Source organism: Halichoerus grypus, chromosome 10 (genome assembly GCF_964656455.1).
Source record: "Halichoerus grypus chromosome 10, mHalGry1.hap1.1, whole genome shotgun sequence".
NCBI classification, from domain to species: Eukaryota; Metazoa; Chordata; class Mammalia; order Carnivora; family Phocidae; genus Halichoerus; species Halichoerus grypus.
This window is the reverse complement of record NC_135721.1, coordinates 68,980,816-69,000,027: the sequence shown is the minus strand read 5'-3', so window position 1 is coordinate 69,000,027 and position 19,212 is coordinate 68,980,816. Positions and strand designations below refer to the sequence as shown.

Below are 19,212 nucleotides of genomic sequence, written 5' to 3'. Positions count from 1 at the left end.
TTGCCTGCTCATATTAATAATTTATTGCTATGAACATCATTGAAACAATATGCAAAAACAAGTGTATAATCTATACTTTTCTATTACTTAATGTGTATTAAACTAAAACTATATTTAATGATATATATGTAAAACCAGAAAAGTTAAAATATGGACAATAATCAACAAATAATGATTTTTTTAGATGGATAGTAATACAGAATCAAAATTACTGAAAATACTTTCTTAGTTGAGAAAATGTTTACTTTCCAAAGTGTTTATCATGCACATCAGGTTCAGGGATTTTATATATATATATATATAAAATTTTATTGGAAACCAAGTTTTTAATTGCAGCAGCCAGGGTTAAGGTATAGATTAACCAATTTTGCTTCTGTAACCTCCCCCACATAATGGTTCATATTCATGCAGCAATATACCATTGATATTCTACTTGATAAGAAAATGTTCCATTTCATTAGGGACTAAAATATTCTCAGGGTTTCCTGGGAGCATGATCTCAATGAAGCAAATCACCCCATTTGTCATCAATACCTTGGCACAACTATCTTCCTTCATTCCTGCTTTTCAATTTGTCAGTAAACATTTGCTGTTATATATATATGCTCGGGTTTTCCATCATATCTGATGGATTCCTCTGGATTGGTTGTGTGTGTGTGTGTGTGTGTGTGTGTGTGTGTGTGTGTATGTGTGTGTGTGTGATTGTAAATGATGAAAGTATGTGGAAAATGTGAATATTGGGGAGAGAAAAGAAGATTATAAGATACATATGTATATATTTTACCTTCTAATTCACACCTTTCATACAAATACTAAAACTTAATTGTAACAGAATGAAGGCTGTACATGTTAGGAAAAAAAGTAGCTGAGTCTTTTTATATACATTCATACATATCTTCCTTAGAATAAACACTACGTTGTAATTTTTTTTAAAAAAAGTAATTGTGGCAATTTATAATGGTGGCAAAAAAACAAAACAAAACAACCCTGAAATAATTGTTGCTCTGATGTCATAAAACTTCCTATACTTAGCAACACTTATAACATTGAGTTTACCAAAAATGGCTGAAGAGCAGAGATATATTTTGTATTTTCTATACAACAGGCTATAAAACGTCACTTATCACAGTCCAGAAAGCACACAGAGATGGATTTTATATAAACATATGTAATAACATATTAAGCGTGCATGAAAATTTCCCAATGATTGCATCTATGCCCTCTTGGTTTTTTTTGTTTGTTTGTTTTGAAATTTTAGGGTGAAAATGTGCCTTATATTTCACATTGTTGAAAATAAGGCCTCCATACTTTTTTTTTTTCCCTCACAACCAGAAAGGGGCTTTTTGAATGTGTTCCTACACAAGTCTTCAAAAAAGCCAGCACTTTGTTTTCAAATGCAAGTTCCAACCACCGCTCCAGTTGCACCAGGTGGCAAACCCAAAGGTTTGCAGGTTGGGTCATTCAAAATGACACAGTCTTCTCTGGCAATCGGACTAACTGACTTCTCAGGAAAGCGCTAGCACTTTGGCTAAATCCAGGATCATAGGTAGCTTCTTTTTTTTTTTTTTTTTTTTTTTTGTGGTGTGTGTTGTGTTGTTTTTGTGTTGTGCCTTGATGTTGTAATACTCCTTTGCTTTATGAATGCGTGCGGTCATCACTGTCTTTTAGGAATGTTCCAGCAACATAAAGACAGGCAGAGTAAATGAAAACACTGTGGATGTTAGGGAATTTATTGGCCCCTGTTTTGTTTTTTTCTTTCTTTTTTGGAGAAACAAGAGCATGAGATACTTGTTTTTATTTTTTAAAAACAGTCTTTCCTTCCTGATTGCATTCCCTGTCTTCTTTTGTATGTGCTTCGTAAAAAGGAAAGTAAATAAGTTTATATTATGTCTCAGATAAAATGAAGACTATTTCTATACAAGGGTCTTTTTAAGATCTTGGGATCAGACGTAATACTCTTTATCCTTGTTTTTCTTATTTTTGTTGGCGCTTTTCGCACTGCTGGGTTGTTTCTCCTTTACGACAGCCCCATTGGACTGTGCTGAGTTACTGATGTAGTTTCGACTCTCGTCCACATGGTATGAGCCTTCATCCCGGTTTCTGTACTTGTACATGGCATAGAGGAGGATGAGGATGCAGAGGGCAGCAGCAGCGACTATCCCCACCACCATGCCCGTGGTGCTGCTGGACTCCCGAATCACTTCCGCTGAGCCTGGGTATGGCTCTCTCCCGCCTGCTCGGGTTGGGTTAGCTGTAGGAAAGAGGGTGAGAAAAACAGAGCATGATTACTGAGTTAACTGAACGCCGGAGAGCTATAGTAACATTCACCATCTATTTCCATGCCTAATGGCATAATACCTACTGCTTTAGGGAAAGTCTACTGCTGCTAAATGCAGCAATCCCTATGCCTCGTGGTCACTAAAAACTAGGGTCTATGAATCAAAGCACTTGGGGAGAGATTTGTTGCCATCTTTTCTTTATCACAGATCAGTTTTGTTTACAAGATTTTGTAAGTGCAGCCCTAAATAAGCTTCATGTAGCTCTTAAGGGCCATGTTGATGTGTCAGGTGAAAATTCATAAACCCAACATGGTAAATAAAATCATAACGACACTACCTTATAATGTCAGAGGGTATTAACTTAGCAATCAAATTGATGTTCACACAGAACACTTAGGGCTAACTCTAGACTCTGAATTATGATAGCTAAATTTAGTATTACTTTAGAAATCATATTGCCTCATATAGTAATGGATATAGTACTGAACAACAGGATAATCCAGGCATTTTGAATAGACTTCTCATGCTTGTTTGTAAAAGCGTGATTTTAGTTTCATCTTTACAAACTAAAACAAAACTAAAACCTTTTCTTTTGGAGGTTTATTTATTCATATAAGTGTATATGTATCACTCATTCATTAGCAGTGGTTGAGTGACCACCAAAACTAAATTTGGGAGGGTGAAGTAGGAAAATATTTTTTCTCAATTTTACAGACTATCTAAATCGGGTATGGGTCAAAATTCAGTACTTAACAGATAATAATGAATAAAGGACTCGTTAGCCTACTTTTCTTCAACTGGCAAAATTATCCTTCAGTCTTTCCAAAGTATGAAGAACGCTCTTCCATGGATACAAGAAATGGATTAGAGGGTTCACTAATGTCTTCTCCAGAGCATAGTCAGGCACTGAAATTGATGACAGACGGAGAGGAAAAAGTCCTGGGATTTAATTCGTGAATGGGGGTTGCGGGGTGGGAAGCAGCTCTTTTTCTCTACACAATACAATTTTTTTTTGAAAAATTTTTAAAGAATAGAACTGTACAGAGATAAAAATCTATCCTATCTCTGACCCTCAGGTCATTTTTCTCTGTGGGTTGTGTTTTCTTTCTCTGAATCTCTGTCCTCTCCTTTGTCTTACAGAAAAAGGTTACTTTTCAGATGTAGTGAATTAAAAATGCTGTAATTTTCAAAATACTATTTTTTGTAAATTATGCAGAATGAATTAAAAGAATGTCAAGGTTGTACATTTATATCAGATATATGGGTATGTGTATATAAATGGGGTGTGTGTTTATATAGAAATTGAACAGTTCAAGAAGACTGAAATTGGCTTTTTACTACTATTAAACATCATTTAGTAGCTTTTTTTAATATTTCTACAAAAGTTCCTATTAAATACTGGTAGTCATTTACCTGCTTTGTCATCCCATTCTCAAACATCACCAAGATTTCTTCTGCATCATGGCGGGGGTCTCTTGCTGTCATTTTCCTTTCCTTCCCCAAATAAAGCCTTACACATAGAGTCACTGACAAAGTAACAGCTCTCAGCAGTATGCTGTGTTCTGGAGCCGCAAAATGTATCAGGTGAAACCTTTCTATGCTGAATATGTCACTGCTGATTTTACAAAAGCCCATGTAATGTTGCTGAATAAAAAGCCTTGCTGTTGCTTCTGTGGCCAAGGTGGAAGGAGACAAAGACTATAATCCACAGCATTTGATTTCAGGAAATTAATTTCCTCTCAAGAAGAAGAGAACCTACTGCAGGAAGTCTGTCACTACCTCACAAACCAAAGGCAGCACTTGTTCTTTCAAACACAGCCATCTTTGCCCAAGTCTGCCAATTAGCTCAGCTGCGAACTTGCCCTGAAGGACAACTTGTTACTTGCTCATTTGTGGATCATTCTTTTAACATCGTGTCTTACCCACTACAGAAAGGATTTTATTTAAATGTTACCTAAATCTTTGCCCCCACCCTGATGGAATGCTTTTATTTTAACATATTTTTCATAATGCTCTCACTTTGTCTGTCAGAGAAGAATAGGGAGAATGGATATAAAATTCTAGTCATATAGTTCACGCTAAGAAGACTTGAGAGTTTTAATGAAATGCAGGGTTGAAATGTTCTATACTAAGTATATATGTTCATTTTTTTCTAGTTATGAATTGATATCATAAATGGACTATTTTATCCAAGAGTTTTAATCTTATTTTTATCTGCTGAAATATTTCTGATATATTTTCACAACAACCGTGTTTAGTAACACAGCAACAACAAGTTGATGTTAAAACTAGAATGAGATTCAAAGACCAAAGCAAAGCCTCAAGCGCTTCAATTTTGCCATATAGGCATTTGATAAACAACTCCTATTTAAGGAAAATACTCGCCTTTTTTGCAACTCCAGCCAAAATGTTGCTTAAGTCACATGCAGGCCTAAAAATATCTCTGTAACCCATATGTAAATAAAGAGTCTACATATCATTTTTTAAAAATAACTGACCAAAAAATGCCAAAACCCAATGATGAAACACTATCCTTTTTCCCCTGATTCACATTTAAAAATTAATAACCACCACAGGTATTATTATAGGTCTGTTTGCAATATGCAGTGGCTTCCATATCTCACTGATCATTTAATAATTTTTTTCTGTTTTGCTTCAAATCTGAAGGATAAGTGACATTTTTCTTAACTTTTGTGCTAAAATCGAAAGTATTTATACACTAAAGACATCTCTCCCAGATGTGCAATAAAAGGCTAGAGAAATCTGGGGCGCCTGGGTGGCTCAGTTGGTTAACCTTTTGGCTCTTGGTTTCTGCTCAGGTCATGATCTCAGGGTACTGGGATCCAGCCCCATGTGGGGCTCAATGCTCAGCACAGAGTCTGCTTGTCCCTCTCCCTCTCTCTCTCTGTTCCTACCCCCCGCCCCAACTCTCTCTCTCAAATAATTAATAATAAATAAAATCTTTTTCAAAAAAAGGCTAGAGAAATTTAAATATATTTATAAACTAAAATATGGCTTTACTTACTGTTATTAATGGTTTATTTTGATGATTGCTGGAAAACCTCTGAGGAAATTTCATATTAATTTAAATGTAGAGAATAGTAGAAATGGCTAAAAAGCCTAAATGCCTTCTTATATAATTTGGTGAAAATTTTATATCAAAAAAGAAACACAGTCATCTCTTAACCCTTTATAACAATGAGAAAAAAGGAATTTGATCAGAGAGATCCATAAGCAACTCTTTTATTTCATGCATTTGAGAATTTTGCATTCCTATTACACTCCATTAATACACTAAATCAAGACATTTTAAATAAATACGACAATCTATATGTGCTTTCTCAGCAGTGATAAAAAACAAACAAATGAACTATGGTTTACTTTCACTCTATCTACCTTTCTCTGTCCCAGCATGTGATGAGAACACTTTCAAAACAGGTAAAAGAGAGTCAAAAAGGGAACTAAGAGAATGGAATACATACAAATTAGCGGTAAGTCCGTGAATGGTCTGAAGTTAATGGACCTTTAGGTGAAACTAAGCTAACTGGACCAGAGGCACAAAGAGCCCAGGTCAATGGGAAACTTGAGGAGGACCGGAGATGGGTACTGAATAAACCAGAGCACCCAAGGATCCTTTCTCCTGACTGAAAACAGGCAAGTAAGCATCCAACTGTGGTGGTGGCACACATATTTTGATTTGAGGGTTAGGTCGCGAGCCAAAAAACAAGAAGAAGAAAAAGAAAAAAGGAAAAGAGTAGATGAAATATCCTAAGTGCCCACTTATATCCTATTTCAATATCATAAAGCAGGAAAGCATCGTGAATTATACACAATTTATGTGAACACTAAAACAACAGATGATTTTCCTCCTGTGTCATTTGTGCGCATCATCACATACCCTCAGAGTCACCTGGAATGGAGTGTAAACTACGAGGTCTACTAAACCTGTGGGGAAAGCACGTATGCACACCTGAAGGGCAATATGAAGGCTTTTGATTTCTGCTGGCATTTTTCCTAAATGATCCAGAAGCTACTGACTACAGCGGCAAGGACAAAGAGCTGTCAAAAGGGTTATAACCTCTTCCATAGAAGCTACTTTTCAGTTAAATGGCTATGAAAGTATTCCTCGGACCCACAGATGGGTAAATAGTGTTATCTTAGAGAACAGATAAAAAGTGACGTTTAATTCTCTCTTTCTCTATCTCTGTCAAACATTTGGTAAGATCTGATGGTCTCTCTTAGAAGCCTTCTACATAGTCTAATTTGGTCCAGATTCATCAAGAATCCTGTATGTCAGCTCTATGTATTTTCTTGTTTTTCACTGATTAATACTGTGATTATTTAGGTAGGCACAGTCTTTCAAGTATTAGGACACTTATTAACATAGTTCCACACTATACCCTAACCAATTCATTCATATTGTGGAAAATGCACAGTTAACACAGAAGACACATTCCAGTGCCTTGTCGTATAAAAAGAATAAAAAGTGCATTTGTTGCTTTCACAAAAAATTTAAAAATGAAACATTTAAAATTTTAACTTATCCGTAAGTCTGCTGTGATAGTTATTTTAAACTACCACGACAGGAAAAGAAATTGTCCTGATGTATGTTCTTTCTTTATTTTTGACAGCCTTTGGCACTGCATCTGTGAGACGACATCATTTCCCCAAATAAGAACTCATTTAGATCCAGTTAAAAAACACCACGGAACAAACATGCTTAAGTGATATATTAGACTATGGCAGAGAACAGAAAAGAGAAGACTGTTTGTGGCAGGTCTCAGTCCTCCCCAGCTCCTCTGGCCCTCTGCCACCAACCCCATGCTCCTCTCTGCTCTTCCTTCTACTTCCTCCCCTTTCTCCCCTTTCCACCTCTTCTGTGCGGCCCTCTCCCAGCTCATGACTTGTCAAAACTTATTGCCAAGTTCCTAATTTCAAATCACAATACAAAATAGTCTTTACTGGCAAAAAAAAAAAAAAAAGTTTAAATGTGATTGTTTCATAAAGAACATAGTCTTTGTGTTTCATATTGGAATGGTTTACTTCACCATTTAACCTTCTAAATTTGTTTACAGAATAAAATTATATGCTTTATCAAAATAAATGTTCTTTTATTACCAATTTTAACAACTTTTGTTAGGCAGATGGGGATATCCGGAGTACATTAAGTCATTAAGCTGTGCGCTGGAGCCTATATTTATCAGTCACTGTCTGATTGTATCTAGTCATAACCTTTGTTTAGGCAAATGGGGAATATAAAGCCCACATTTACTAAGCAAGATGATTCATAACTGAAGTTCTAAAATAACTATGCATTTTGGAAGGTAAATTTTTGAACATTAGCCAGTTTTTCTAAGGAGGCTTCACCTTGCAATGGAAACTGTCTGGCATCCTTTGGTTATTCTTTCCGAGTCTGGAAAAACAGCAATCAGATACTGTTATGAAAAAATAAAACTGCTCTTATGTTTTTACAATACTTCACGAGAAATGATGCTTAAAGCCCTAATCCCTTTCACATAAAATGAGGGTTTGGTGGGTGGTGGGACCTCATATTTCCATTGGTGAGTTCACCAAGGCAATAACCATGCCATCAGATGTTCTTTTTATCACTCAAATTGTCATTTTTATGAAACTATTTTGTATACTTGGATGAGCTGTTCTTTCACTGTAATCTTATTACATTGATGTTGTTTCCAAACTTAGCTTTGGAGGGTAAGATTACAGTTTCCAGGCAATTCTTATTGTTGGTTTTATTTCTTCAATATAGACGGTTTGTGTGTAGGTACGTCATCAACCATGACCCTGTCACATCAAGGATGAAGCAAGAGTTTTACTATATACTGATGACTATGAAAATTCAGCTTTTGAGTTTTAAGGAAAAAAATATAAGAGACTGCCAATTTTAAGAAATAGTAAGGAATAAAACACACCAATGTAAAAAAAAAACACACACACACAAAACCAGAATATGAGCTATTTATTTCGGATCGGGAGGGGTATATAAAGGATTATAAAAACTCCATAATGCTCAACATATATCATCCTGCTACCTGGAATCGTTAGATATCCTGTCTTACAATAATCCTTTTTAAAAAATTATTGGCAAGATGCACTTACTGAATTTTTTTCTAAGAGTCTTTGACCAGTCTTTCTGGTTTTATCATAAATTAAAGTAAAAGCAATCAATTTTAAATTTCTGTCTCCACCCCACGTAGGAAAAAGCTGCCTAAGATGATCTCATTAGAACAGAGCACTGTACTGTGTTTTAATAGATGTGGAAATTATTATAATTCTAGGCTAGTCTTGAAGATGGTTTCAGATTTATGGGGGAAGATTTGATTTTTCCAGTACCCAGTTTCATTAATACTGTGAAAAGAAAATTGGAATTGTAGGCTCCTAGGGTGTTTGTAAATTGAGATTAGCACAGTTTTGTCCCCCATCTCCAGAAAAATAAAGTTTATTATTTTTTCCACTTCCGTGCTTCAATATAACCTGGGTCAGAAGAAACGATTATGATGCAATCACTCAAAAGAATGCATGTTTAAATGCCATAGCTGCAAGAAAGCAGGTAGGCAAAGATTTGTATGCATGCTCTAATTTCAACTCACACTGTAGTTTTTTGAAAGGCGATGATGAATGCTGGATGTTTCAAATTCCTCCCATCTTCCCTTCCCATCAACTCTACCCAGGCCTTGCATATTCAGAAGTTTGCTCATGCAGGTCAGACAAAAGGCTTGTGGGAGGACATGTCTGACACATCTTAGCCCTTCTAATAAAATGGAGATTCAGAAAGAACTTGGAAATCAATAAGCCTTTGCCACTGTGTGGCTGCTTGGTCTAACATTTTCCTCTTTCAGAGCCACAAAGGCACCTGTGTGAAGGGAAGTACAGAGGACACCATTGGGGGATTGAGGGATTATCTTCACCAGAGATCTCAGTACTGCATGGGAAGGGATGCAGTAGTAGCCTCAGAAAAACTCATCCTGTGCCTGGAGGACAGAAAGCACCAACTAGGACAAGCTACTACCTCAAATGGCACCACATGGGACAAAAAAGCAATGACAATCATACCCTGTATGACTTTGGTCACGATGAAAACTAAGAGAGGAACACACACATTCTCCCTCATCTCTGGGGGAAGCCAGAGGATCATGGCATTTATAGAAGCCCATTCTCAATCACCTTATACTTTGTAAACTGTGTGTCTACAGCTTAGTCATCCGCAGGCTTCTTCCCCTAAACTTTAACATGGTCATTGTGCCCATAAGGTTTTATTAGAGCCCTTGAAAGTATCAAGGTATCAAACCCTCAAGTATCAATGTGACTACCATCCTCATGGCCCTTCATGGTCTGCCCACAGCTACCTACTCAAACTTGTCTTCACTTTCTCTCAAAGGAATTTGCAGTCATAATTTTATTGCCGTCCCCAGTTTCCACATGTCAATAAAATTCTACCTACATGCCTGGCTCATATGATATTTTCATCGTGCCTGGCTCAATACTACTTATTCCTCAAAATTAGCTTACTGCTCCATCTTCTGTGAAGTTTACTGAGAATATTCACTCCTTCTGTCAACTAACATACAGTGAACCAGAGTTACGTTCCAAGGACTGTACGAGGTCCTCGGGTGGAGTGGATAACCTTACACACTTGACACTGCCTTCCTGGGCCTTGAATATTCCAACCAAGAATCATACAGTTAAACTTAAAGCCACAGCTGGAACATGTGTGACGAAAGAAAATGGTAGCTACCATGCAGGAGTAGAACAAGGGTTTCTGATTTAGACTAGACAGTCAGAAAGACCTGACTTGGTGACATTTATGCTGACACCTGGAAAAGGTTTGGAGACTAGTCAAGTGAAAAGTGGGCAGAAAAGCCTTGCAGTCAGAAGGAATAGGAGAAATGACCTCGTGGAAAGAAAGAGCTTGTTTTTCAGAAACTCAACAAAAAACCAGAGTGGCTGTAGCATAGTGAATGTTGGGGGAGAGTGAGAAGAAATTTGAAGATGGATATACAACTTAACATATGGGTTACAGGCCATGCAATGAAGCCATATGTGATGAGATCAGCATACCTGATGTCATAAAAAGTAAGAATCTTATGGGGAAAAAGGTGTCACTAACCAAGTGAAAATGCAAATGAAAAGGAGAGGAAAAATGTTTGTAGCATATATAACAGACCAAGAGTTAATACCTCTAAAATACAAAGAGCATGTATCAAGTGATATGAAAAAGACCAAACAATCCATACAAGAATGGACAAAAATACACACAAGCAAGTGGAGAACAGAAGATCCAAATGGGTGATTAAATGTAGGACAAGATCCTCGATTTCACTAGAATGGAAGTCAAAATAAAATAAGGAAGTTTTTTTTTTCCAACAAAATTAGAGGAATAAAAAAGAAAGAAATAGTGATAATGTAGTAAACATATTTATTTGGGAAATGGGCAGTTTTGCTGGTGAGAATATGAATTCTTCAATCATTTTTAGGAAGTAATCTAATAATACCTTTTAAAATTTTAAAAAGATTAAATTGCAGGTGGATGATGGGTACATGTGAGTTCATTATATCATTCCCTCTAACTTATTACATGCTTGAAATTTACAATGATAAAAGTTAAAAAAAATACACATATATTTTAAGCAACCTCAGTTTGGGGAATATAGTCTACATAATTAAATATACCAGCATATAAATATATAAATACAGGATGTTTGCTATAATGTTATGAGAAGAAAAGAAAAAAAGTGTAAAAACTTAAGAGTTTACAAGGCTATGGTTGAATAAATTCCAGCACACCCATAGTCTGGAATTTTAATAGAGTTGAAAATAGGAGTTAGAGTCAAATTTGTTGACCTGAAATATGGCCATAATATATTAGTAAAGGAGAAAAGCTAGTTTAATTCATACAGTATGCTTCTATAAGGCAAGAAAGAAAAACATCCCTATATTTATATGTTTTTAATAGGAACATGGTGAAAGGTATATGAAAGATTCATGTCAAGTTGTTACCATTGGTTAATGTATGGAGATGGGAAAAGACATGGATCTATATTAGTGTATTAGAAATACAACAGAAAATATAAGAAAACAAGATGATTTTAAAATTAAAAAATTCAATAACAGAAGGGGGCACAAAATTTGGTACTAGAGAGATAATAATGAGGAGGAGGCTTCAGAAAGGGACATCAGAAAAAGCTCTCTGAGTAGAAGGTATTTGAATTGAGACTTAAAGGAGAAGAACGATCCAGGTTTCTAGATTGAACTCTGGAAAGCCACTGAGGATAAAGAAGGAAACCGTGAGATAGAATGGCCTGAAGCTGCAAGAATAGAATCAAGAAGATGTATGGGGGGATTTGCAGGAAACCTACATTCACCCCAATCTTCCCTCAACCATTTATGACATCCTTCATTTTAGTATGGAGCCCACACCATTGTGAAAGCTTACTTAAATGTTTCATTTCTGTTGGGTTGATTCTTTGCTTCCAGACTATGTTGCTAGGCCTTTGATAGTTTCCTGTAATTCTATTTGTCTTTTCTACCACTTCCCTCACCTTCTAACATCTAATGAAGATTACATGCACACGCTACAGAATGTATGTTTTCTGATTGATTAGAGGATGAGATTTTTGTTAAGTTCATAAATTTTCAGGAGTAGGCTGGGGTGAATTTAACCATTAAGAACATGTGAGAGACCTCTGATTTCAGAGGTAATAAACAGGTGGGCAAAACACTGGCAGTGACATCATAAATATCATTTCCTCAATACTACCCTAACTCCCAGCCCCTCCAATAGCTTCAGTAAAAGCAGGAAATATGATACTTATTTCATTAAACCAGAAATTTGTGCTTAGGCAAATTGGGATCAATTTATATCAAAGCAAGTATCATATCTGCATTTATTTTCCCTATGCCTTCAAGTAATAAGCCACTTACTTCCAATGACTAAGTCACTAAGTTATTTAAAGTCAACCAAGTTAGCAGTCTCCAGTTTGGTTCATCTGGGTGTCTTATTTACATCAACATCATCTGACACCCATAGCACCACAAATAGTTGAGAGCTAATTTGGAGCTCTTTTCTCACAATAAGCAGAATAGATGCAGAAGTTTCTAGGGTACTTTTCAAGACTGTTTCTATTGGGAAGGAAATTGAAAAGAGCCTCATCAGTCAGGCCAAACTTTCTATAATTGTTAAGCAAAAGAAAAGCCATATAGGCAATAATTGAGAAAATTAGCTTCAAAGCTAGGGAGCCTGGAGAGTCTGTGTTTTTCATCAAAATGTATGAAATTTCAGAAAATGCAAGAAGAGCTATATTTTGAAACGTAGATTACACTCTCCATTCTGATTTTTCCTCAACTATAATCTTCAATAGCAAAATAGCTTCTTTTCCTGGTAGCTCAATGACTAAAACGCCTAGGAATACATACACCCAGAAATCACTTTTTTTAAGATGCATTTCACTTTTTTACATATAGAAAGTTGAACAACCAATCTTTACAAAAACTGAGAGGATTCCTTCCAAAGAATCCTCAACCTGGAACTAGGAATTTAGGGAGAACCTGGTTTATAGAAAGACAAAAATGGCACCAAGATTGTAAGTAGAGTAGTGAGGAATATGTGTGCGTGCGCACACGTGTGCGCATGTGAATACTGCAGCCATACTTCCGGTTCTCTGACAGAAGTTGCTTGTCATGTTTTTTTGTTTTCTTCTGTTTTTTACAATTTACACGTCAAGTCGGGGTTTGGAAGAGCTCCAGAAAAGATTTCATAATACCATGGTGTTATTTTACTTAAGTATATTGTGTTATCAAAACCCCCTTTCTTAATTTCCTCCCAAATACTGCCTAGATTTACCTTTAGTAGATATATTTTCACATGACTTGTCAACTGATGTTCAATGCAGTTACTATGCCTTTTCACTCACTGTGAGGCTCACATTTCTTTTCTTATTTTATTCAGTTAACAACTGTTACCTTCTTGAATTATTAGTATATGGTGGGCTCTGTGCTGTGCCCCCCCCCCACACACACGTTATCTAATTATGCCTCAGAACAACTCTGTGGTAAAGGTGCTATCACTACTTGACAGGAAAGGAAACTGAGTCTCAAAGAGGTTATATTATTTAGGCTTCACAAGTAGCACAGACAAAATTCAAACTCAAGTATGTCTATAGCTATTATCGCTTTATACATTCAATGTGTCTGCATTTATGACCACAGAACAATTTGTTAGTATTTTCCAGGTCATCCTTTCCTGTAGAACTGGACGGTTTAAGCTTCTTTTCTACACAGCTGTCCAGTTCTACCCCTTCAACTCTACTCTTCTGCACCTGCTGCCATCTGTCTGTCAATTCTGGTAAAAGGAGTTTGCACTGCACAGAACGTTAGGAGAGCAACGCAGAGTGGTCAAAAGAATACTGGACACGGGGTTCTAGTCCAGGTACTGCACCTGACTTGGTAAGTGACCCTTAACAATTTATGATCCCCTGTTAACATTTTTTCATCACAAACATCCTGGTGATACATTATTTGCCTCCCAGGGTCCCCAGAGAAAACAGGTTGGGTAGAACAATAAATGTGAAAGTGCTCAGAGAAGGATCAAGTACCATATAAAAACAAGGATAGTCTGATGATTTTCCCTGTGTCTTCCACACAACAGGTATGGAATCTGCAGCTGTCCCAACAATTAGACACTCCTGCAATATGTACTGCGCACTATGGCTCAGTCAGCTGTGATGCTGACCGCCTAGGATATTATTTTCTTGGGGGTCACTGCAGTCAGGGACTTGCCTAATATGCATGGAGGCCCTGTGAATTCAAATGACCAAGAGATCACTCAATTTGCAGGGCATGTTGATTCAGGCCATTAACTGTCGTTAATTTCCATTTATCTGGGAAACATTCTATCGTCACAGATCAATGCTCTCTGGCTCCCATGGTTGGAGTGCATTACATTTTTCCCTCTTTCAAAATTTCATTATGATATTTTATATTTTTAGGTATCATTGAATCAATCACCTCAGGCTACTCTTTAGTCATCACTGACAGCAAGGCTTATTATCTTGGAAATAAGAGCTCTTCTGATGAGGTTTTAGGTTTCTTTCTAAAATTGTTAGGTCAATCCTTTGTTCCTCCGTCCTTTGCTGCTCTGGAATCCTGTGGTGTACTCGGAATGAAATGCAAGGTAGGGTCTCGGCTGCGGAGCTGTCTGCTGGGTGCCAGGTGCACTGTTCCTCAACCAGGTCCCTGCACACCGTCTATGTAAGTCCAGGTCATCCTGGGCCCTAGAGCAGTATATCATTTTGCTGATTTACTACTGGGTCTACTCACTTTGGGTGATCATCTTTACATTCCTGTCAGAAAGCTACTGCTGTCTCAACTTTCTTTTGTTGGAAAAAGATCACATTCTTTTTGGTGAAAGTACGAGAGCTGAGGTGAAAGATTAGCCAGGTTCTCCACTGAGCTCCACAGAAGAAAGCACGTCAAGCCTAGAGCTGGGAAATGTGGAAGAGAGGCCATCCAACATGGGTGGGGGGGCGGGTGGGAGGGTGGGCGTGTGGTGCTGTGGCTGGTGAGGTCATGTGGCCCCGTGTCTACCTGAATGTCTTAGGAGGAAGAGCAGGAGGATTATAAGCCCAGGCAGGAAGGCTAATCATTCTTTCTCTCAAGAGCTCAGCAGGGCAGAGACCTGCAATTTTTTCCTCCGAAAATAAGAATAGCAGTTGCTATGTGCCCTCTTCCCATCCTTATAACCTAGATTTATCCTAACTGAAGCACTGCTCTTGTCTTCCTGGCTTCATAGTGGCTACTGAGAAAAGTCTTATGCTAACAGAATTCAGAAACACTTTAAAAAACTTTCTATGTGTTAAAGTGCCAGTTACTAACATTTCTCCTTCTTGCCAGGGGATATAGGTTTATTTCCCCTTATAAGATGGTTTACTCCTCAGTTAATTCGCTAGTACTACTAATAAAATTTAGTTTATATTATCAAAGGTTCTATGTGGCAGACGGAATGCTAAGTGCTCTCCAAGCATTGTGTCTTCTATCAGCACAACAATGTCATGAGTATTTACCATTATTCATGCCATTTTGCAGGTGCAAAAAGTCAAGTACACAGAGGTTCAATGCTTTGCTTCTGATTACACAGCAAGTGGCTAAACTCAAACACCCTGACTTCCAAAGTTTGGTCAAGGAAATGGAAGATTTTAGTGTGCTCCTAGATGTGGTACTTCTCTTTCTACTAGTTTTCTTTCTATGATGGCCTCTGTCTATATTGGCATCTTTAACAGATCCTTTTTTAACCTGGAAAATTAATAAAGTCTTCTTGTCTTTCCTATTTTATTACCAATGCCAGGATTCTTATAACACTGGGATTGGGTTAGGAGTTAATAATGATGACAGTGATTCAATCAACAAGTCCGACGACAGGGAGGAGACCTGCAGACTCAAGTCTAATGTAGCATTTGCTGCCCCTTGGAGCACATGAACCAACAGAGAAAGCATATGGCTCTTCATGGAGGTAAGATGCCCTGTCGTGTGGTATTATTCAGAATATGCTGGGTTACCTCTGATATCATTTCAGGAAAGGTTATTAATAAAATACCAAGGAAACTCCACAGGAAACCAATTCCATTACCAAAACAGGCATTTGATAAAAATCACAAGAAAACATGATTTCACTCCTCCCAGATTACATGTTCCCATAAGAGATGGACTTACCCTCTATTTTGCTGAACCTATACCCCATTTCTTTCTTTAGTGTTGGTGAATATTTTTAAAATGACAGCAAAGGCTCTTATGGTATTTTAGCATTTTCAAATAAGGACCTGTGATGTGAAAGGTTATTAATGTTTTAAGTATGGATACATGTGGATTGACTAAGAATTTATTGTGTACTCATTATTGAACAGATTTTTCTATTACTTAATATACGAAGGTTCTGTATTAGCAGCCATGTACTTTTTGCAGACTTTCAAGTATGCTTAACCTAATATAACAAACTCATTCATCTCTTAAGTAATAATTATAAGCAGCCAATAATGTGTTCGTTAAGATGTTGGAATAGAGCCTACTCTCTCTAACATCAATAGGGGCTGTGGCTCATTTTTTACTCAGATCAAATCTGTATGACTCATGAGGGCCTTACCAGAAGACAGCATCTATTGGCATGAAACCCATGCTAGTAGCAACACGTCCTCCACTCACCAGTGGGTTCATTATCATTACTTGTTATACCCTTAGTATGTGCCAAGCACTCTGCTAATCACTATATATGCATCATCTTCTTTCAATCTTGTAACAACTCTATTCTCCTCATTTTACAGACTAGGGAATTGAGCATCAAAGAGACTAAGTAACTTTCTCAAGACCAGGAAGGGCTGCAACTCAAACTAGTTCTATCTGACTCCAAAATTACAGCTAGATCTAATATTCACCGCCTGTTGCACATCACAATTCTTACAAAATGCTCTTAAGAGCTTTTCTAATGTGTGGCAATGATTCATTTTATTTTATTGTTAAAAAAAAAAAATTCCAGCAGCACCTGTCAGTCAGGTAAGTGTCTGCGTTAGGCTCATGTTACGATCCCAGGCTTCTGGGATGGAAGCCCACAATCAGGCTCCATGCTCAGCAGGGAGTCTGCTTCTCCTTCTCCCTCTACCCATCCCTCCTCATGCTCTTTCTCTCTCAAATAAATAAATAAAATTAGAAAAAAATTCCCAAATCACAGAAAGGTCAAAATAGTTCACACTGAAGAAAAACTATGTTCTGAAAACAAATAAAAACCACCTTTTATTATTTTGTTTCCTACTGATTATCTGGTAGGAACCAATTTCAATGAAATTGTTTCCCTTGAAAGGTGGAATCACCTTCACTGACCAAGACCTTAATATTCCCCACAGCTTGACCAAACTTTAGACAGGCTTCTTCCTGCCTCCAGGCCCCTGGCCTCCCTTTCTTCCGCGCATTTACTTTAGAAAACTTGCAATTTCAAATTTCTTCTCTGCCCCTTTGATATGTAAATATTTAAAAAAGCCTCTTGCTAGTGTTTACAACCCCGGATTCTTTTTTCTCAAGGACCTGAGAGCTGTCCCTTTGAAATAGAACCTTCAAGGGTGATACCTCCCCATCTCCCAATTTCTGTGGGAAGGTAGGAGCCTACCTTGGATCAGGAGTTGTAACACCACCTCCAGTCATGAAGATACTTGAAGGAAAAGGTTTACTTTTCCTTTGGGTGAAGCCAATTAGCAAAACACAGGTGGTCTATGATCCCTCCATGGAAGCTCTTAAAAATTCTCCAGTCTTCTTTTTTTCAGTTGAGTTGAGTTTGAGGTGAGCTCAGGTTGAGTTCGGGCCTCCATATATTACAATAATCTTGAATAAATCTTCCTTGCCTGTTTAATTTTGCCCAATGTAATTTTTATTTTGACATTGCTGCTCTCAGAAAAACAGGGGAAAAGTGAGTGGCAAATGATGTCTAATGACTTTCTTCTGTTTTAACCATTACAGCATTCAGCTTCATTCTAGTTTTCTGGACAATTAAATTTTCATGGGAAAAAAATGATTCCTACACCATAATGTCATACACTGAAAGCCTACTAGCCCATCAGTGCCCCAAATCCAGGTGCTTGCCCTGCCCCTTTATGATTAGCTGGGCCCCGACTCTATATGATTGTCACTAACTGTGGCCTGGTGCTCAGGGGATACTCTAGATGTTTCCAAAAATGAAGTCCTAATTATTGCTGTTTTTCTGGCCACAGCTCAAAATTTCCATTTTAACAGCAATGTATTGGCTATTATGGCTAATTAAACTTGCTTTTGAATAATTACAAAATACATACACAAAATTTAAATGTAGCACAAAATTATCATCTAATCAGGCTCTAAAAATATGATCTAATAAGTGATATATTCCTTTAAATGATTGTGATTATTTATTTAACGAAAAGATGCGCCTTGTTCAGTATACATATCTTTATTCCTAACGTGGTTAATGGAATCACTTCAATAGAAATCCTTTGATCTTTTCTCAGAATAGCACACTGGAAAACCACTCAAAATTGCATGGTAATTGCAGCAAATTTAGCCTAATGAATACTAATACATGTAAAGGACCTTTTGCCATCAAATTTAAATTTATGCCAGCCATGGAATTATTTAAATGAACATTTAAAAAATTAATCCTATATTTGTGAGATGCCTGAATTCTAGAACAATCTTCTGCATTCCAAGAAATTAAAAGCCCACCTTTTCTAAATTAGAGAGCTTACTAGCTCTCTCATATTACAAAAAGTAACTTAATCTCTCTCAATCTCCCTAGCTATGAAAATACTTCATAGTTTTGTAAAATAATGAAATATAACATTTACGAAGTGCTAAGAACAATGATGAACACAGAATAAATCTTCACTAAAGACTAGTTATTACTGTTATCTATCATTATGCATATAACCTGAACCTCAATCAATGCGATACAACTGCTGGGCAATCAACAGGTATTCTTTGAGGGGCTGTACTGATCACCTTATCCCCATTAGTTCAGCTAATGCTTAAGAGATTGCCACAAAAATGATAATCCTTTTCCTCTATAACTACTCAGATTTTTTGTTAGTTAGTAAGCTTTTCTTTTTCTCATCTGAAAAAAGTTTGATCTGAAAGTGGCCCTATATCCTATTAGCTACCTCCCCAACCCCCACCCACAAACATAAAGAGCATAGACAAATCATTCTAAGCATTATAAATGTAAGAGGAAATTGTCCTTCCTAAATGGGCTCCCAGGAAACAGGAAGCCGGTCCTGTTTCCTATGTAACAAATGACAATTTAGAGTTATTCATCAGGAAGCTCCCACACCAAAGAGCATCATTATCTTCATTTATGGTCTTAGATATAGTCTTAGATGTCACCTCTTCTAATTTCTTCAGGAGTTTTGAG

The 19,212-nt window shown here is 37.0% G+C and overlaps 1 protein-coding gene across 28 annotated transcripts in view; it reads right to left on the bottom strand.

The window, feature by feature from the left end:
- Positions 1–1,551: 1,551 nt before the first annotated feature.
- Positions 1,552–19,212, bottom strand: part of NRXN1 (neurexin 1) — a 1,113,724-nt gene continuing 1,096,063 nt past the window's right edge. For all 28 annotated transcript variants that reach the window (XM_078056570.1, XM_078056572.1, XM_078056583.1 and 25 more), the window contains one exon: positions 1,552–2,251. In XM_078056570.1, coding sequence (XP_077912696.1) covers positions 1,944–2,251 — 308 coding nt within the window. In that variant the 3' untranslated portion in view covers positions 1,552–1,943. The remainder of the gene's footprint in view (positions 2,252–19,212) is intronic.